The following is a 22293-nucleotide window of genomic DNA, read 5'->3' as shown; positions in this document are numbered from 1 at the left end:
TTTACTGAACACTTACTACTGTGACATGGGACCTTAAGGAATCAAGTAGATGGGCTTCAGGGAAATCCAGAACACACTGATGTGCAAAAGTATGGAGTATAAGCATTTTTGGGGGGAAGTTAGATTCTAAAATGGGTTCACAAGTTAAAAAATAAATATTAAGTACCACCACCATTGATGACATGAAACCACTCCTCTCTGTAAATGTAGGAGAGTGACATGTACGGATTTGTATTTTAGATAACTCAGTATTACTAAAGTATAAAAAATGGGTTTAAGGGGAACTAATAAAAACAGCAGCAACAACTCACTACCTTCCAAGTGCTGTTCTAATAATAACTATATTCAAATATCTGAAGGGCTATGATAGACAAGTATGAGAATCTGAACTGATAGGAGAAAATGGCAGTAAAATCACTCAAACATTTACTGAACACATTTTGTAGTATGAAGTGGTAAAATTATAAAAAGAAGTAACAGATCCAGTCCCTCAGTGCCATGTAATCTAGAAAAGCTTTCAATTGACCAGAGATGCTCCCAAATGGAGCTGCTACAGAAGGTGTTAACAGAAGTATGAAAACATGAGCTAGGTGGCCTTTTGACAGAGATGCTGTAGAGGGGATTCAGGTGTCACATAAGTTAAATGAACTAGATTACTCTCTACCTGGAGATTCAGTGATATATTCAGCATCATAACAAAATAAGGATTTAAACAAATGAACTGTCCAGAAAACAACCCTTTAAAGTACCAAAATTTTGTTTTCACCACCTTTAGGATTTTTTCCCCTGAAATATGCTATTAGACATTTTTTTGCCTTATAATGAGGGAAAGTTTTTAGAGCATATGAAATGTATGGGCCTATTTTTTCTATACAAAATGGATTGTCACTGCTGCTTCTTCAGAGTTCTTCTTGTCTTATTTGATCACTTATTAGTAGATAAACTTAATTTTTCTAACCTTTCAGTTGAAGCCCTTTTTTTCATTGCAACTTGTTCCCTTCTTTATCACACAATAAGTACTATATAATCTTATATTTGTTTGTGTTTCTTATGCTATATCAGAGTTTCTTGAGGGTAGGAATGGTACTTATTCCACTGATATCACTAGTGCCTAAAACTAAGTGTTTAATAAAATAATAAATGTCCCTAATATTTGTCATCCTCACCATTTTAACCAATTTGACTTAAACCACCTAAATGTTGCCAAGTGAACTTGTAAATCAAGCAAATAGGTCTCTTTTGTTCAGCTTATTTCTCTTGCCATGATACTTTGATTTGCCGTAGAAAGTCACCACATCAGGAGGAGGGACCACACCAGATGTGTTCCCTGGACTTTGGACTTCCAAGCATCCAAACTCAAAAATTGAACCTAACCAGTACGTGTGGAGCAGGGAGATGTCCAGCAGAGGAAGTGGAAGCTCCGCAGAGAACACATGCCCTGTGGTGCCGGCGCGCAACCCAGCAGGTAGGCCTCACTGCCGGCACCTGACTCCATCCCCAGCCCGGCTGAGTGTGCATGGAGCAGGGAGACGTCCAGCAAGGGAGGCAGAAGCTCGACAGAGGCCACACGCCCTGCGGTGCTGGTTAACGACCCAGCAGGTAGGCCCCACTGCTGCCACCTGACTCCATCCCCAGCCCAGTGGAGTGCATGCTGACCAGAGAGGTGGCTCCCCAGAGAGGCCCAAGACCCAAAGCAACCACACACACAAGGCACTTGTGGACAACTGAGCAGACACTGAGACAGCCATAACAAATTGGCAACCCCAGCAACATTCTAGCCAGCCAATAGTGTCAAACCAGTGGACTGTGAAACTCGCTGCCACAATGACTAAACATCAAAGGAGAGATACCAGAAATATGAAAAATCAAGAAAGTACACCACCAAACGGTAATAACTCTCAAGCTCTAGATCCTACAGAACAAGAAGCCTTTGAAATGTCTGGCAAGGAATTTCGAGTGATAATTCTAAGGAAACTGAATGAGATACAAGAAAACTCAGCTAGACAACATGATGAAATGAGGAAAAATATAAAGGACCTGAAAGAAGAAATGTACAAGAAATTAATGCCCTGTAAGAGAATGTAGCAGAGCTTGTTGAGTTGAAGAATTCATCCAAAGAAATAAAAAACAAACCACAGAGTTTAACCAGCAGGCTTGCAGAAGTAGAAGAGAACTTCTGACCTTGAAGATGGGCTGTTTGAAATAACACAGGCAGACAAAAAAAAAAAAGAAAAAAGAATTAAAAGGATTGAAGAAAATCTAATTGAGATATCAGACAACCTTAAGCATTCAAATATCTGAGTCATGGGTATTCCAGAAGGGGAGGAAAAAGGAGATTGCATTGAAAACATATTCAAAAAAATAGTGGCAGAAAACTTCCCAGTTGTTGGAAAAGAAACAGATCTTCAGACTCAGGAAGCTCAAAGATCCCCAAACGTATTCAACCCAAAAGGTCTTCTCCAAGACATGTTATAGTCAAATTGACAAAATTAGAGACAAAGAGAATTTTAAAAGCTGCACGAGAGAAGCGTCAAATCACCTATAAGGGAGCCCCAATCAGACTAACATCAGACTTTTCATCACAAACCCTCAAAGCCAGAAAGGAATAGGATGATATACTCAAAATACTAAAAGACAGACATTGCCAGCCAACAATACTATACACCGCAAGGCTATCCTTCCAAAATGAAGGGCAAATAGTATATTTCTCAGACAAACAAAAACAGCGGGAGGTCACTACCACACAACCACCCTTACAAGAAATTCTCAAGGGAGTACTGGGTTTGATACCTGAAAAACAACTACCACTGCCATAAAAACACAAGAAAAATCAAAACCCACTAGTATAATAAAAATGGCATCCATGAAGAGAAAAGAAACAAACAAACCAACAGACAAACGAAAAAAGGCTATCTACAACCCAAGGAACCAACAAATACACAAAACAAACAGTAAATCAGAAAGAAAGGAACAAAAGACACATAAGACATCCAAACAAAAATCAATAAAATGCTAGGATTTAATCAACACTTTTCAATAACAATTCTTAATGTAAAAGGCTTAAATTCCCCAATCAAAGACAAAGACTGGCTGACTGGATCAAAAAGGAGGACCCAACTATATGCTGCCTTCAAGAGACCCACCTCACCCATAAAGATTCACATAGATTAAGAGTGAAAGGATGGAAAAAGATTTACCATGCAAACAGAAAAGTAAAACGAGCTGGAGTAGCTATTCTTATATCTGAAAAAGTAGACTTTAAACTAAAAAGCATAAAAAGAGACAATGAGGAACACTACGTAATCATAAAAGGACTGATCCATCAAGAACACATAACAATCATAAATATGTATGCACCCAATGTTGGAGCAGCAAGATTTATAAAACAAACTCTATTAGACCTAAAGAAGGAAATAGACACTAATACCATAATAGCAGGGGACCTGAACACCCCACTGTCAATATTGGACAGATCATCTAGGCAAAGAATCAGCAGAGAAACACAAGATCTAAAGAACATACTAGAACAATTGGACTTGGCAGATATCTACAGAACATTCCATCCAACAACCTCAGAATATTCATTCATCTCACCAGCACATGGATCATTCACAAGGACAGATCACGTTAGGTCAGAAATCAAGTCTCAACATATTGAAAAAAATTGGAATTACCCCATTTATTTTTTCAGACCACAATGGATTAAAATTAGAAATCAATAACAAATTAAATTCTGGAAACTATACAAACACATGGAAATTAAACAGCATTCTACTTAATGACATATGGGTCCAAGAAGAAATCGAGCAGGAAATCAGAAAATTTATTGAAACTAATGAAAACAATGATACATCATACCAAAACCTGTGGGATACTGCAAAAGTATTACTAAGGGGGAAATTTATCACATTAAATGCTCACCTCAGAAGAATGGAAAGATGGCAAGTGAACAACCTAACATTTCACCTTTAAGAACTAAAAGAAAAAGAACAATCCAAACCAAAAGTTAGCAGACAGAAAGAAATCATTAAGATCAGAGCAGAACTTAATGAAATTGAAAACCAAAAAACAATACAAAAGATCAACGAATCAAAAGGTTGGTTTTTGAAAAGATAAAAAAAATTGACAGACCATTAGCATGGCTAACTAAAAAAAGAAGAGAGAAGATCCAAATAACACAAATTAGAAATGAAAAAGGTGATATTACAACTGATACATCTGAAATACAAGGAGTCATTTGAGACTATTATAAACAACTATGTGCCAACAAATTTGAAAATCTGGAGGAAAAATGGATAAATTTCTGAACACACACAAGCTACCAAAACTGAGCCAAGAAGATGTAGAAAATATGAACAGACCAATAACAATAAAGGAGATTGAAGCTGTTATCAGAAGGCTCCCAACAAAGAAAAGCCCAGGACCAGATGGATTCACAGCAGAATTTTACCAAACATTCAAAGAGGAATTGACACCAATTCTCTACAAACTATTCCAAAAGATTGAAACAGAGGCAAATCTCCCAAACTCATTCTATGAAGCAAACACCATCCTGATACCAAAACCAGGTAAAGATACAACCAAAAAGAAAACTACAGGCCGATATCCTGGATGAATATAGATGCAAAAATGCTCTAAAATACTAGCTAACAAATACAGCAACACATACGTAAAATTATTCACCATGATCAAGTGGGATTCATCCCAGGGATGCAAGGTTGGTTCAACATATGCAAATCAATAAATGTGGTACACCATATTACTAAAATCACACACAAGGACCATATGGTCATCTCTATAGATGCTGAAAAAGCATTTGATAGAATTCAACATTCATTCATGACAAAGACCCTCTATAAGTTAGGTATAGATGGAAAGTATCTCAACATAATTAAAGCCATATATGCCAAACCCACTGCCAATATCATCCTGAATGGGGAAAAGCTGAAAGCTTTTCCTTTAAGAACAGGAACTAGACAACGATGCCCACTCTCACCACTCCTATTCAACATAGTGTTGGAAGTACTAGCCAGAGCAATCAGAGAAGAGAAGGAAATAAAGGGCATCCAGACTGGAAAAGATGAAGTCAAACTGTCCCTGTTTGCAGATGACATGATCCTATATATCGAACAGCCTAAAGCCTCTACAAAAAAACTGTTGGAGTTGATAAATGATTTCAGCAAAGTAGCAGGATACAAAATCAACACACAAAAATCAGTAGCATTTCTATTCTCCAATAGTGAACATGCAGAAAGAGAAATCAAAAAACCTTGCCCATTTACAATAGCCAACACAAAAATAAAATACATAGGAATTGAGTTAACCAAGGATGTGAAAAATCTCTATAATGAGAACTACAAACCACTGCTGAGAGAAATCAGAGAGGATACAAGAAGATGGAAAGATATCCCATGCTCTTGGATTGGAAGAATCAACATTGTGAAAATGTCCATACTACCCAAAGTGATATACAAATTCAATGTAATCCCCATCAAAATTCCAATGACATTTTTATCACAAATAGAAAAAAACTATCCAGACATTTATATTGAATAACAAAAGATCACGCATAGCCAAAGCAATGCTGAGCAAAAAAAAAAATAAAGCTTGAGGCATAACACTACCTGTCTTTAAACTATACTACAAAGCTATAATAACCAAAACAGCGTGGTACTGGCATAAAAACAGACACACTGATCAATGGAATAGAATAGAGGACCCTGAAATCAACCCACACACCTACAGCCATCTGATTTTTGACAAAGGCACCAAGCCTATACACTGGGGAAGAGACTGACTCTTCAGCAAATGGTGCTGGGAGAACTGGATATCAGTATGCAGGAGAATGAAACTAGACCCATACCTTTCACCATACGCGAAAGTCAACTCAAAATGGATTAAAGAATTAAATATACACCCTTAAACAATAAAACCTCTTAAAGAAAACATAGGAGAAACACTTCAGGAAGTAGGACTGGACACAGACTTCATGAATATGACCCCAAAAGCACAGGCAACCAAAGGAAAATAAACAAATGGGATTATATCAAACGAAAAAGCTTATGCATAGCAAAAGAAACAATGAACAGCGTTAAAGACAACCAACAGAGTGGGAGAAAATATTTGCAAAATATACATCTGACAAAGGATTAATATCCAGAATATACAAGGAACTCAAACAACTTTACAAGAAAAAAAGAAGCAACCTAATTTAAAAATGGGCAAAAGAGCTAAATAGGCATTTCTCAAAGGAAGATATACGAATGGCCAACAGACATATGAAAAAATGCTCAACATCACTCAGCATTCGGGAAATGCAAATCAAAACCACACTGAGATGCCATCTCACCCCAGTTAGGATGGCTAATATCCAAAAGACTGTGAACAATAAATGCTGGTGAGGTTGAAGAGGAAAAGTAACTCCCATACATTGTTGGTGGGACTGCAAAATGGTCAGCCTCTATGGAAAATGGTATTGAGGTTCCTCAAACAATTGCAGATAGATCTACAACATGACCCAGCTACCCCACTGCTGGGAATATACCCAGAGGAATGGAAATCATCAAGTCGAAGGTATACTTGTTCCCCAGTGTTCATCGCAGCACTGTTTACAATAGCTAAGAGTTGGAACCAGCCCAAAGGTCCACCATCAGATGAGTGGATACAGAAAATGTGATATATCTACACAATGGAATATTACTCAGCTATAAAAAAGAATGAAATACTGCCATTTGCAACAACATGGATGGACCTAGAGAGAATTATACTAAGTGAAACAAGTCAGGCACAGAAAGAGAAATATCACATGTTCTCACTTATTTGTGGGAGCTAAAAATAAATAAATAAATACACAAAAAAAAAACGGGAAGGGGGGTGGGAAGAAGACATAACAATTGCAATTCCTCGAAGTTGATATGACAAGCGAACAGAAAGGACATTGTTGGGAGGGAGCGGGGAAAGGGAGGAGGGAGGGAGGTTTCGGTAATGGGCCACAATGATCAACCACATTGTATATTGACAAAATAAAATAAAATTTGGGGAAAAATAAAAAAAACAACTGAATAAAACACAATATTTTATGCAGTACAATTTTTAAAATATTTACTGGTATTGATATTCAATGCTGTACCCTACATATACATACAATCAATTATGTTTTCATAAAAATAAAATTAAAAATAACCAATATTTATTGGGGTTTAAACAATTAACTGAGTCTCAGTGTAAATTAATCAAAATTTACAATCAATATACCTATTGATAATTTTCATTTTCACCCTTGGCTTCACGTTTTGATTACATCTATTGCTATTATGCACTAGAAGGGGAAAAAATGTACAATAAATGTGCAGTGTATTAATTCCGTAGTTATGATAACATCAGTACTACATTAAATGTACTTTTACATCTACTGAAAGTATTAAAAACAAAACTGCCAAAGAAATGCTTAAAATACTTAAATTGCTTTTAAAGACTCACAAATATTTTAGAAACACCTATATATAACTAATTACAAATATTCTTATCAATGCATTAAGGTAGATTCTCCTAAGCAATTCTATGTTTTAATTTACTAGCCTATTTCTATTAGTATATATGCTACAGGAGAAGACTCTAGATATTTCACACAGTTCTTATACAATATTGAGAATGTTTAGCCTAAATTCTCAGTTGTTGAAAAATATAATTACCAAGGAAATATGTACATATGTCTTTATAAGCAGTTTGCCTGACATTTAGGTATGTGAATAAAAAACATTTATTTTCAAATATTAATTTTTACTCTTTCAGACGAATATTCACAATTAGGTCAAAACTAATAATAATTGGGCCGACCCTGTGGCTCACTCGGGAGATTGCGGCGCTGGGAGCGCAGCGGCACTGGGAGTGCCGAGGCCACAGGTTCGGATCCTATATGGGGATGGCCGGTGCACTCACTGGCTGAGCGCAGTGCGGGCGACACCAAGGCAAGGGTTACGATCCCCTTACCGGTCACAAACAAACAAACAAACAAACAAAAAAACTAATAATAATTTATTATATTTCAGTATCACAATCACACCTTAGATTGAAATGTTTGACCAAAAAGAAACAAGTAAAAATCTGTAGGTAAAGAACATTTTCAGAATACAACCTTAGTACACATATTAATATCTTTTTTAAAAATCCAATTTAAAAATGTGTTGGGGCTGGCTGGTTAGCTCAGTTGGTTAGAGTGCAGTGTTAGAATATCATGATCAAGGGTTCAGATCCCCATAGTGGCCAGCCACCAAAAAAAAAAAAAAAAAAAAAAGTGCTGAATTGCTTTTAGGGATTTAACTAAAATCTGTAATTATTCTTCCCCAAGTCACTCAGTCATTCAACAAATATGTTGCTATCTCTTTGGTCACATGCTCACATTAATTCCTTACTAGTTCAAAAAACTACTAGTTCAAACACCTATTGTCCTACATTAAGTCTGAACTTCCTGACATAACCACTCAGTTTTTGAACTGCAGAATGCTCCATTAAGTAGATATCTCTCTCCTGGAAACAAGCAAGGGGATTATTATGACACTTTTTTGGCATCTCAGAAATATCATTGTACCTAAATATGTTGCTAACTTTTGTCTTAATGACACATATATAAACACATATAGAATAAAAAGGAGAAATAACACCTTTGTTCCCTTCTTAAAATGTGAAATAAAGCAGCAGCTACACATACTCACACACATCAATGGCTCCTCAGTCATTCTGCCCAAATACTTCTTTTGTTGTTGATTATTCCCAGCAATAATAATAGGCGCTTGCTGCCAAAGAAAATAGTAAGCATGGCAAATATTAAATAGCAAATATTAAAAAAGCAAGTCATTTTTATCAGATATGTAAATTCAGAGACACTATAATTCAAAACAAAAGAACTATTTTGCCCAAGCGGTAAGTCCAAAGTAGTGGCCTTTACTTTGCTAAAACCATGAAGAAATACATCTGCTAATCTAAATATTTTCATAAATTTAAGTTATATGTAGGACTTGTTGGTAACATAATATGTAAAAATCTACCATAGTAAAATGCACAAATAAAGAATTAAATTTAGGATATGTGACATGGTATGTATGATCAGGCCTCCTAAGAACTGCTAGCTAAATTTCAGCACTGCCAAGAGTGGCAGCAAGTCAACCTGCTCCTGCTCCCTTTAGGCATTGCCATTACCTGAGAACTACCACTGAAGCTGCAGCCAAAGTGTACAGTTTCCTCACAAGGACAGCTAGGATTCAAAGTACTGGAGATGACAGCCAAAGTAATCAAGCCTTGGATTTAGAATTCCAGGGTTCATTGTTGAATCTTGTGTTCCTATTTTAAAGAAAACTGTGCTTCACCAACTAACCTAGCCTAGTAATAACTAACTCACTAACAGCAGCTGTTAGGCAATTAATTTTCTAAGTAACTTACCCCCAAAGAATTTCCTTCAATAGCAGTCTGAACCCCTGTACATCCATAAGCCAATTCTTCAGTAATTAAACAAGCATCAAAAGATCCAAGGCCAAGACCTCCTACAGTATTAAAATGTTTTAAGAGCCAATTATAATATGTAGCATATCTCGATAGAAATAAAGGTAAACAATTTTAATTACTTCCAATATGACCTAATTTGTTTTAAAAGCAAATTTGCAAATACAATTAACTGTAAATGTTCTGGCTGGCACAAAAACAAATCATACTTTTCTAAAATTAAGTTGTAAAAATTTCAAAAAATTCTCTTACTATTTGTAAGCTAAACCCATATTTCTGTTTCAACTTGATTTTGTAAAAACTCAGTTCAACTCTGCTAAAACTTTGACCCATTGATCCAAGGAAAAGAGCAACAATCTCACACAAAAATAGTCTCAATAAAATGTGAAACAGAAGGCAGAATTAAATACAACAAATTGACTAATCTAGACAGAGAAGTTACCAAGGTCTAGGATCAAGTTAAGGTTGAAACCAGTTATAAAGAAGGAAAATGCCTCAAAGAATTGAGTACAAGGTTTCTAAAGGCAGACAAATACTGTAGTCTGAACAGGGAGGCAAAGGTAGAAAGCCATTTAATGGCAACAAATAATTGAAAGAATGACTTGAGTAGACTTTCACAATTTTTCTTATTCGTATGCATTCTAGGATTATAAATGTAAAGAAAGCTTACCACAACTCTCTGGAATATGTGTATTCATTAAACCAAGTTCCCAGGCTCTTTTAATTAGGGGGACAGGGTACTAAAAAAGAAAAAGAGAAAGAAAAAACCCAGTTATAATATATTTAAAATCTAGATAGTTTGATAATATCATCTTGTAAAAAACATAAAGGGCTTTTCTATCCTTAAAATGTATATACCTACTTCACCAGTTTTATCATATTCTGCAGCAACCGGGATTATTTCCTCTCTGGCAAATTTACGAGCAGTAGCTTGAAATTCTTTCTGCTGTTCAGTGAACTCTAAGGGAAATTCATTTAGAAAACATTAAAATAGGACAATGAGTTGAAAAAAATCCTATGCAGTCAGTATGTGGATATTTATATTTATGAGGACTTTAACCCTTGATTAACCAGAAAGCCTAAGACTACAATGCATTTTCTGACTAATCAATATTTCACTATACAATATAAATCTATGTCAATACAATTCTAAAAGGAAATATGTAATATTTCTAGCTTTTATGAACAAGTGATAGATATAAACTATATATCTCAAGTGAGTTTTTTCTTTTCCAATTGTGAGGTAAAGAATTTTTTTTTAACTAATTTTTAGTTAACTAATTTTTTTTTAACAAATGTTTACTAACACAGAAGTGAAACTAATATATAAGACATGCCCCTGATCTCAAGAATCAATCTGAGATGAGACACACTCAGTGATCATAAAGCAAGAGAACTTGTTTCAAAGTATCATAAATATCAAAATCATAATTTCAATTTTATTCCTCCTTTAAACTCAGACAATTTAAGTTTATAAATTAGCACAAAGCAACTGGTAAAACTGGTGGGAAGGTTTCACAAAAGATAATATCAAAAAACCCTTCTTTAATGCTAATAAGTGGTGTCCAAACAATTCACTTACATAAAATAAGGGGTTGTTATTGTAAAATTAATGAAATGAATATGGTGGCTGGACTGAGAACAGGAGCCAGTGATAACTAATTACACTTTTTCAAATCCATGCTATCCAAATGTTTTAGTTGTTATATCCAATGTCAAAGCATAGGTCAAATTTAAAAGAGGTATAGGGTATTTCTGGCTAAAAGAACAGGATTAAAAGCACAGAGGTAAGAATGAGCAAGAATGTTTAAGGCTATAGGAATCATCTGTATGGGGATGTGAGAAATAAAACATAAAAGACAGGAAAATTTAGGTGCTGAAATGAAGAGCTTAAGCTCTCTCATTTTACAGTAAAGGAAACTAAAGTACAGTGAGGAAATGATAGCCCTTTAGTCTCACAATGAATTAGTAGTAGACGTATACTTATGAGTCCAGTGTTCTCTACATCACAACCTCACTTCTTAGATTGAGGTCAGTCCATATCGAGGCTGTGGGTGGGTAAAGGGTATGGAAGACAGGGATCTATTAAGTATTTTTTTATTGAGAAACTACTTTGATCCAGTCACTATGTGCTAGGGACTTTATGTGCAGCATGTAATTTAATCTTCAAAGAAATCCTGTTATAGAAGATAAAAAACGATGCAACTGGGTCATAGGTGTTATCCCTATTCCTTTACTTGAGCTTCATAATCTCCCTCTGAAACACTTATTTGAGAGTACTTCAATATGAATCTTTCTGCTAATTTTTTCAAGTACCCTTGTGTCTATCTCATTCTCTGCCACTCGGCTAACCACCACAGATTTCTCCTGTTGGTCTCCTAGTACTGAGAATGAATTTGTATGCAACAAGCTGAAACTAGACAGCAATCATACCAAATCAATGGTAATATCTCAGTAAGTAAGGAGATCCACTGCCCCAAACTGCTATCTTCACACTGCTTGAAAATTTCCATTGAATTCTGGTTAAAAAAGAGAAAAAAAAAAAAAAAAACTTTATAAAGAAGGAAAAAAAAATCTTAGAAAAATAAAACAAAAAACAAAAATGGCAACTCTAGAGAGCTTTGAGATTGTACTTTGTACCTGGGTGTGAGTTAATGATCTCAGCTACCTTTTAATTATTTTCTGAAACCAAGTGAACTGAGCAAGTGAGTTTTTAACTAAAGGAAAGGGAAAAATTTTGATGCAAGAAGCACTTTAGAAGGCAAAGGATGCCAAAGATAGGGATTATTACTTCAAATTTTTTTGCCTGGGGTTTTCATTTTATAGAAGGAAAGGGAAGCAAAATCTTATCCTTTTCCCTCCAACATTACATGGCTCCCTGGTCCCACAGCTTGAGAACTTCATCTAATTGCACCAGAATTGCACTTGAGATGAATTGCACTTGAGATATATTATCACCAAAACAGCCTTTAGTTTACTACCTAACATTGTTTTGTCTAATAAGTGTTTTAAGAAGTATTTGTTGCATTCAAATTTGTAAGTTGAAGACTGTTCATGTATATCAGTAAAACTGTCATTTATCTTTGGCTACTCAGGAAAAAGGGAAGGAATATACATGTATGTATGTTAACACAGATCTAATATGCTAAAAAAGAACACAAGATTAGGAAGCATGGGTGTGACTGTGAACAATCTGCAGATGGTGATTAGTTCTACTCATTGATAGATATTAAGTTTTTTTACATTTATATTCCAGACAAACACATATATAGAACTTCTTATGTGTAACAAATATAAGTTTAAAATCAAAAGACAGAGCATAACATATACCAAAACTAAATCCTAATCTTGGTTCACGTTGTGGAGTGGCTTTTGTATGTTGTAATCTCCAGTCAAAACGAGAAATACTTCTTAGGACCTGTAAAAACAATTTTATTAAAATAAATTGATATTTATCAATCAAATGAGAGAATACTGACAATTATAAGAGAGTACACCAACTTGTTTGACCACACTCAAGAGCATAATTGTTAAAGTCACCATTACTTAAATGCCTTCGGTTATAATTTAATTTAAATAAGCCAATTGCCAATTATTTAAACACCTATCATAAAGGAGAGTTAAAAAACAAAAAGCAAGTAAGGAGGGGCTGGCCAGTTGGATCAGTTGGTTAGAGTGCAGCCTTATAACTGCAAGGTCATGGGTTCAGATCCCTGTACCAGCCAGCCCACAAAAAAAAAAAAAAAAAAAAAAGTAATGAAAATAAAACTAAGCAGTATTTGCACTACTGAAGTGGAGGGTTTCCAGGACAAACAGTCAGGGGTAGTAGCAGACTTCGGGCCATTATTCTGGAAATCTTAACTATAAGCTCCTAGGACACTGGTGATTGGGAAGCTGGGGTTGGGAGAACAATAGTATGCAATTATACATACTGTGTACAAGAGTTGCCTAGTCCATCAACTTTGATACCCTATCCCAGTGAGCCTCCCAGATATGCCTCTGTCAATCTTCTCCTTGGAGGATCCCATTTTCTAAGATATCTCACTCTAACAAAACAATTAACATAAAACCATGTTCCATATTTGTCTATAGAACATGTCGTCTACACACATTCTTACAACGTTCTAAGCTGGGAATCAGCAAACTATTGCAGCCGCCAGTTTTGTAAATAAAATTTTAATGGAACTCCCACACCATATTATCTATTATTGCTGCTGCTTTCACAGAAAATCTAGGTGGTAGCCATGGAATTCATATGGTCCACAAAGCCCAAAAATATTTACTATCTGTCCCTTTACAATAAAAGTTCACCAACCCTGTTCTAAGCTACTAACATAGCATCTGTCTTAATATCTGAACTAGTCTCATATTTCTTGAAAAGGATATATAAAAAAATAATCAAATATACACATATTATTCCTTTACAACCCATTTTTATATTCATGACAGTTTAATGGACACAAAAGTAACCATTTGCATTTATTAAAGTTACTAAACTGGAAACAACAGTGGTGCTCCTGAATAAAGGTTTGAGGACAGCCCAAACTACACAATTTACACTTTAAAGGATTTTGATGGAACTAACCCAAGGCAATTATAATAAGCTAGATACTAAGAGAAAAGAGAAGCTAAACAATATACTCAAGTTTCTAGAACTGGAACTTCTTCATTTTTCAAAATCTGTAAAATAAACTGTCCACTTTGTAGATGATCAATTTACAAAGAGAATCACCTACATTTAAGGGGACTATATAGATTGTCAAATATTGTAACTTAGACAGCCCTTTCAAAATAATAACACCTCATACTACAATTTTGAATAAATTAAATAATTACAGAGAGTATGAAAACTCAGAGTTTCTCTTCAAGTTTCATTCATTTTATTTTGGAAGTAAAACATGGTTTCTCTGGTCCTTATTGTTCAGCAGTCATAGACCAAACCTATACTTATTTACAGTCATGTTACAAATATTAATTCACTGAATCCCAGGTGAAGCCTAGGATTAAGGCACTATATTTATCCCTACTCTGCATATAAAGAAACTGAGGTTCAGAAATGTCAGGTAAAATGAGCCAAGTTCACTCCACTCTTAAATTACTGGAACCAGGATTCTAACATTTACTATCAAGAGCCCACCCATACTATCAACCACCTTACTATACTGCTCTTTCAATTAGTATCCTAACTGGTCATTTCGGTCCATAACAAAGAAAAACACCCCACAAAAATCAGACCAAAATACCAAACTCTATTATAAATGTCTGTTTGTGCACCATTGCACAAAAGTCAGACTTCACAAAACATGTAAAATGGTCCCTAGAAACTTTAAATAGGGAATTATTTAGTGGATTTAAATTAGTTTACAAAAAGTTAGTTTACATATGATTTTTCAGGAAAACATGATATGAAACAAAGTGCTACAGTCACTATAGCCAGAGAACAATGCCCATCAACCTCTGGATTACATAATAATATTAGCTATTTAATTAGAGGGGTGGCTTAGGAGAAGTAGAATACACAGGATTTGAAGCTAGAACTGCTGAATTTGACTCTAGGTTCCACATGTATCTGTGACCTTGCACAGGTTACAAACTTCTTATAGTTTCTATTCAAACCTGGAAAATGGGGCTAATCTCACTTGGTAATTTGGGATGCTTAAAATAAGATAGTGTTTTGAAAGCCTAATGGCATATAAATATTGGTTTATTTCACGCATGGAATTCCAATACCAATTGTGCAATAATAGTACCATTCTAATTAAACACATGCGCATTTCTAAGAAAAGTGAGTCAATTTTATCGGCGTCAAAGAAGAGAAAAAGGTATAAAAACTTTCTGTATTGGGTTTTCTAGATCCTTCCTTGGAGGGACTGTGAAATCTTTTTTTCTAATGGGAAAGTTAAAAATGATTTTTAAAATCCCCCAATTTCTTCCTTCAGAGCATATTAACTTGTATAGCAACGACAAAAACTGGGCAAGAATCCATTACAATTACTCTAAATTCTAAAACAGCAGCTTTTTTGGTAAAAGACATAACGTTAATTCAACTTTAAGTGGCATTTAATTGGAAGTATCGTGTGACTATATCAAGAATATTTAAGATACCAAAATACATCTAGTTCAAAAACGTTTAGAATTTGTAAAACATAATAATGGAATATATAGACAAACTTCACTGAAGTTCAGCGGTAGATTTTTTTCTTGTACTTTTTTTTTTTTAACGTACGCAGTAGAGGCGTCCTCCTCCGTATTACAAAACCAAAGGCATATTAAGTATCCCCAGGAGCAGCTGCTCGGTTTTCCTTCTCCCGGTAGTTCCGAGACCCCTCCTAGTTCAGAAACGGCTGACTTCGGGAAAGGGTGGGACTCCTGGGGTTAATATTTGGAGGGTTCCCAAGCCAAAGAAAGAAAAAGGATATTTTGAACTGAGAACGCCGCCTATAGGGGTCAGTTCGGGATGAATCTGGCCCCGCGGTGAGAGGAGGGAGTGGGCGTGAAAGCAAGGCGAGGGTCCGAAATCCCGGACGGCGTGCAGCAGTGGCGTGAAGCCGGCCAGGCGCTCCGAGCCGGGCTCCTTCTCCAGCACGGCATCCTAGCCCGCCCGGCCGCACCTATTTTCCGCCCATGCCCCAGTCCCCAAACATCACCATATCCATGCCCCAGCCCCCCGCAGCCTTGGTGTCCCTCTCACCCCGCAGCTTCGCCTGAACCGTGCAGCCATGTCGCCTCCTGGTCCAGCCACTCGGACCACAAGTCACTGGCCAGCGCCAAAATCTTCAGGCTCTGCGGGAGCGCGGGACCCTCCTGGCTCCGCCTACCGGATGGACGTGGGCGGGGCCCGGGGAGGGAGCAGGGCAGCCACAGGAGGGAGGGGGCGCGGCGGGAGGGGTTGCGTGCGCTACTCATCCAAACGCATGCTCGGTGGCTCTCGCCTGCTCCGTCCGCGGGATTTGGGTGGGGGTCCCCGGAAAGGCTTGGCTGCCCTCTGGTATTCTGAGTTCAAACGTCGCGCGCTCTCTGGGGTACGCTGTGGCTGACGGCGGTGCGGAGAAGGAGCCCCGAGGGACGCAGGGGCTGGGAGGGTCAGGTGGCGCCGAGGGATGGGGGACGGGGCGCGGGGCAGGACGGGAATCTGGGTGAAAGGGCGCGGTGGGGGTCTGGGCGTGGAGCGTTCAGCCGCGGTCAGCCTTGACCTTCACTCGGCGAGTCCGGTCAAACCCAGATGGTTTCTATTTTGATGACTCAGAGTACACACAGTACACTTAACTCTAAAGAGGGGGGCCGAAAGCGAAAGCACGCCTGTGCTTCTCAAAATTTAAACAAAGGGAAACTTAATTGCTTCGGTAAATTTGAAATATAGCCAAGGCAGTTTATTACTGTCCACATGTGTGGATATGGAGAGTGTCATTAGAAATGAGGGTGTAACAACAGAGTGGGAGAAAATATTTGCAAAATATACATCTGACAAAGGATTAATATCCAGAATATATAAGGAACTCAAACAACTTTACAAGAAGAAAACAAGCAACCCAATTAAAAAATGGGCAAAAGAGCTAAGTAGGCATTTCTCTAAGGAAGATATCCAAATGGCCAACAGACATATGAAAAAATGCTCAACATCACCCAGCATCCGGGAAATGCAAATCAAAACCACATTGAGATACCATCTAACCCCAGTTAGGATGGCTAAAATCCAAAAGACTATGAACGATAAATGCTGGCGAGGCTGCAGAGAAAAAGGAACTCTCATACATTGTTGGTGGGACTGCAAAATGGTGCAGCCTCTATGGAAAATGGTATGGAGGTTCCTTAAACAATTGCAAATAGATCTACCATACGACCCAGCCATCCCACTGTTGGGAATATACCCAGAGGAATGGAAATCATCAAGTCGAAGGTATACCTGTTCCCCAATGTTCATGGCAGCACTCTTTACAATAGCCAAGAGTTGGAACCAGCCCAAATGCCCATCATCAGATGAGTGGATACGGAAAATGTGGTACATCTACACAATGGAATACTACTCAGCTATAAAAACGAATGAAATACTGCCATTTGCAACAACATGGATGGACCTCGAGAGAATTATATTAAGTGAAACAAGTCAGGCACAGAAAGAGAAATACCACATGTTCTCACTTATTGGAGGGAGCTAAAAATTAATATATAAATTCACACACACACATACACACACACACACACACAAACCGGGGGGGGAGGGGGAAGAAGATATAACAACTACAATTATTTGAAGTTGATACAACAAACAAACAGAAAGGACATTGTTGGGGGGAGGGGGGGAGGGAGAAGGGAGGGAGGTTTTGGTGATGGGGAGCATTAATCAGCTACAATGTATATCGACAAAATAAAATTTAAATTAAAAAAAATAAATTAAAAAAAAAAAAAAAAAAAAGAAATGAGGGTGTAAGATGACCCTATCCAAAAGCTCCTGGCTCAGCAAATGAATGTTGAGAGTGAATGTCAGCTTTGAAAAATTCTTCTTAGAAGCACTTTCTTTTCCAATTAGACCCTGAGTCTTTTACCAAGACCAAGTCTCCAGGCTGGATTTTTGGCATAAGAAGGGAAGTGGTAGATGGGAGTAACACCTACTTGCCATACTTCTTAATGGATTTTTGGACTTTTTGCAGGTGGATAATATGTTTTAAGATTAATGTGACATCCGGATCATGAAAGAGGTCAATGTTTGGAGATCGGCTTTCAGGGCTACCTATATTAATAATAGATAGTACCTGAGTTCAGGATAGGGAGTTTTCCTGGCAGAGCTTGGCTAAAGTCTTTTTTAGGGTGTGATTAGCCTTTTCTACTTTTCCTGAAGACTGGGTGCACCACGCAGCATGTAGCTTAATCTGTGTCCAGCGAAGTCCCGACCTTTTGGGGTTATTTGGGCTGTGAATGAAGACCCATTATCACTTTGTAGGCCCCCGAGAAATCTGAACCTAGATATAAGTTCCCTCAGAAGATACTTTACCACTTCCACCACTTCCAGTACCTTCTCAGTTCTGGTAGGAAAGGCTTCAGCCCAACCTGTAAAAGTGTCCAGGAATACCAGTAGATATTTAAACCCACCTGACTTTGGCATTTGGGTAAAATCCATTTGCCAGTCTTCTGGGTATGCACCCCAGTGTTGTGTGGGCTGTAACAGGGAACGAAGTCTAAGGCCTACCCCCTCTCCCCAGGATGGTTTAAGGAGCAAGTGGGGCAAGTCCTGGTGACTTACCTAATGGTAAGGGCCAATATATTTTTCCCTTTGCAATTAAGGAGTAGTCTATAGGGTGATATTTGGCATTATGCCAAACAATCTTTCACCTGAATCTTGCCCAGTGATAGAAATGGAATCATCTGTCAATAAATATCTTTTTATTAAAATTTGGACACTGTTCCACAAAACTTTTACTGCATTGTTAGGTGAAATAATTAAAACATTTTCCCAATGTTCCTTCCTCCCTTGCTGTCTCCCCGTAACCCATGGGACTATTATATAAATGTCAGACCATCTTTAGAGTAGTTCTTTAGGTTAGCAGTTCCTAATGTGGAGCTTCTGAATAAAGTTGAGGTGGATCCTTAAGGTTAAATCTTTTGGGTTTAAATGCAAAATTTTATATACATACATATATTTCTGATAAGATCCTTACGTAGATACAAAAGTAAGAGTGTATGAGTTCAGATGCCCATAGTTTGGTAGATGAGATGGAGTAACAGGTATCAGTACGGGTACAGTGATCAAACCCTGGACCTTGGTGTTACCAGCACCATGCTCTAACCACCTGAGCTAACTGGCCAGCTTGATTGTTTCTGTTTTTCAGTGAAATAGGAAATAAGGTTATCAGCAAAGAGTAAGGAAGTGTTGAAAATTTAAGGAAAGAGCATAAAATTATTGTGTAAGTATAGACTTATTTCCTGTTTCTCCACACTTCTTGGGATGTGAGGGGGTCAGGGAGAATGGAGAGGTGGTAGGTTCAATGCATTGGCATGAACAGTGAGTTTGAAAAACTAATGGACCTGGAATATTGGAGAGAATGAGCTGAAAGGATAGAGGGCATTAATCAGGTGGAGGACGTACGGTTATAGTAAAGCAAGGTCTAGGGTATAAAGGAATGAATAGTTGAGAAAGAGAACAGTATTATTGTAGGAAAGGAAGTCAGAGAACTGAGAGGCTGGTTATTGGAAAGATCATCTTTGTGGATATTAAAATTATTAAGAATTATGACAGTAGTTTTAGAGAAAGAGACTTTTAGCCACATGCAAAACTCTTGGTAGCATCCTTATTTTTTTCTCTCTCAAATAAATGGGAAAAAATGATGATAGAATTGTAATTAGAAAGCTGATTTGTTTGGCACAAAACAACAGCATTAACCTTTTTGGTACCTGTTTTTCTTCTTTTCCTATTTCAAATAGTACTCTTGTTCTGTCTTTAAAGTACAAATAGATCTAGGCATACTACATTATGTTACCATGAAAAATTATTTTATAAAAAAGGAATTTATAGTTATACCTCTACCAATCCTTTGGTGTTGCTTAAGGCTATGTCAGCCTTGACAGTGAAAAAGTCAGTTTCACATTCAGAGGCACTTCTGTTTGTAGAGCAAAGGTCATACTTAAAAATTGTTGATACCACTTTAAGCTCTAGAAATAGCTAATTGCCTTAGATCCCAGGAACTAAAAAGTCACAAGAGAGTGCTATGAAAAGTTCTAAGCCAATAAATTTAGAAACAGACAAAACACTATTCTACTATATAGAAATCATTAAAATTATATCATGAAGAAAAAGCCGGAATAAACCATTAACCACCCTCCCAACTGTCCTACCTCAGACTTGAGCTCTAGATGGTTTAATAATTCTTTGCCCATGGTGCTGATAACACCAAGGTCTATGGTTCAATTCCTGTACTGGCCAGCTGCCAAAAAAAAAAAAAAAAAAAATCCAAAAACCGTTTCTTTGCTGTGTGAATATTATGAAGCAGGAACAGTCTGCAATATGATTTCAATACCATTCCCATAGGTCTAGGTATTGTTTTCCTAAGTGTATTATATGTTTTTAAAAAAATATATTCATTAAAATAGATTTCTAGATATTTGATGTCTCCGTGTTTACTGTTTATCTGATGTTATATCCAGTGTGCGGATCTGGGATCTAAAGTCATACCAGCCAGCCTCCTAGAATGGGAACCAGAACAAAGCCAGCTAGTTGCCACCAACTATTGCCTTTAGTTTAGAATACAAGAGTTATATCATCTGAGCTGGATTGTTACAAGGGATTACTGATGAGGGAGTGAATTGGATACAGCTGACAGAGCAGTTCTAAAAGAAGCCAGAGTCTTGAACTAGAAGAACCAGTTTATACTTACAAGGCAGCTATGTATATTTGGCTAAAGGATGGAGAGTCATGAAGTCATGAAATTCAAGTTAAAACTGTTAGATTAAGGTCAGAAATGGTTGAGTTATTAGGATGTCAAAATCACAGTGCAGGAACAATTTATCAAGACCTAGGATTAACAAAGGCAAGTTTAGTATAGAAAAATGTCTAAGAACAAGGAAGAGCGTGGGACAGGCACCATAACAAATTATTTGAACAAGGTTTTTAGCTGACTTATTTCAAAATACGATTGATTCATCTGATTATAAGTACCTGCTAATTATTTAAAAATCCCACGAGTAAGGGCTGGCTGGTTAGCTTAGTTGCTTAAAGTTGGGGGTTGTAACACCAAGGTCAAGGGTTTGGATCCCCATACTGGCTAGTTCCCCCCACCCCCAAATCCTACAAATAAAGATAAGTATAAATAAGAAATAATGTTAATATTTTTGTATATAGTTTTTATACTTTTTTCTATGCATGCAATATAGACATTCATAATATTTTTTATAACAAAGTTTGGTTTTATTACATGTATAATTTTGTATCTGCTTTTTGAAAATGTCATGAAGGTCATGAACATATTTCCACGTGAATATATAATTGCCATCATTTTTAATGTTTCCATAGTCTGTACACTAGATTTCTCAATTTAGTTTTCCAGTTTCATGTTGTTGGACATATAGATTAATCTTTTTACTTTTTTTAAGCAGTGGTGTAATAAGACACCACTGGACAGATTCTCACCAAAATTTGAAAGTATATCTAGAGTGGTCTGTCTGAACATACAGACTAGGTAGCAAACATGAAATTTCTTTAAGGGGTCCTGGAAGGCACCTTAAGGATAGAAGCCGTCATTCTCCAGAAAAGCTGGAACTGAGGTAAAGCATTATATGAATGCCAATTGTGAGAAACATTTCACATGTGTTAGATGCTATGGACACCAATCTAGCAGGGAAAAAATGGAAACACGGGAAATTTTATAAATCCAATATGAGTGGGGGTGGGGGAGGGGGAGAAAAAAAAGAGTGGTAAACAGGACACACAGGATAATATGACAAAAATCAGGTAAATATGTCACTAATCATAAAATTACCTTCTGGGCCGGCCCGTGGCTCACTTGGGAGAGTGTGGTGCTGATAACACCAAGGCCACGGGTTCGGATCCTATATAGGGATGGCCAGTTAGCTCACAGGCTGAGCGTGGTGCTGACAACACCAAGCCAAGGGTTGAGATCCCCTTACCGGTCATCTTTTAAAAAAAATAAATTAATTAAAATAAAATAAAATAAAATTACCTTCTGAAAAATAATCGGATATGTTGCTTACATGAAACATCATACAGCAAAACCATACAGAAAGATTGAAAATAAAGAGATGGAAAACATTTGTATGTACTTAACAGAGGCGGGGTGCATAAAGAACAAA

At 37.0% G+C, this 22293-nt stretch overlaps 1 protein-coding gene across 1 annotated transcript in view; it reads right to left on the bottom strand.

The window, feature by feature from the left end:
- Window positions 1-16698, bottom strand: part of ACADM (acyl-CoA dehydrogenase medium chain) — a 34261-nt gene extending 17563 nt beyond the window's left edge. Inside the window, exons 1-6 of the mRNA XM_063104620.1 lie at window positions 16187-16698; window positions 12826-12913; window positions 10358-10455; window positions 10166-10235; window positions 9436-9536; window positions 8712-8792 (exon numbers count right to left, since the gene is read on the bottom strand). Of these exons, the coding sequence (XP_062960690.1) occupies window positions 8712-8792; window positions 9436-9536; window positions 10166-10235; window positions 10358-10455; window positions 12826-12913; window positions 16187-16216 (468 nt within the window). The 5' untranslated portion in view covers window positions 16217-16698. The remainder of the gene's footprint in view (window positions 1-8711; window positions 8793-9435; window positions 9537-10165; window positions 10236-10357; window positions 10456-12825; window positions 12914-16186) is intronic.
- Between the last annotated feature and the right edge of the window lie 5595 nt (window positions 16699-22293).

This window comes from Cynocephalus volans, chromosome 8 (genome assembly GCF_027409185.1).
Source record: "Cynocephalus volans isolate mCynVol1 chromosome 8, mCynVol1.pri, whole genome shotgun sequence".
Classification (NCBI taxonomy): domain Eukaryota; kingdom Metazoa; phylum Chordata; class Mammalia; order Dermoptera; family Cynocephalidae; genus Cynocephalus; species Cynocephalus volans.
Note: the sequence above shows the minus strand (reverse complement) of the source record. Positions and strands in the feature narration are given on the sequence as shown.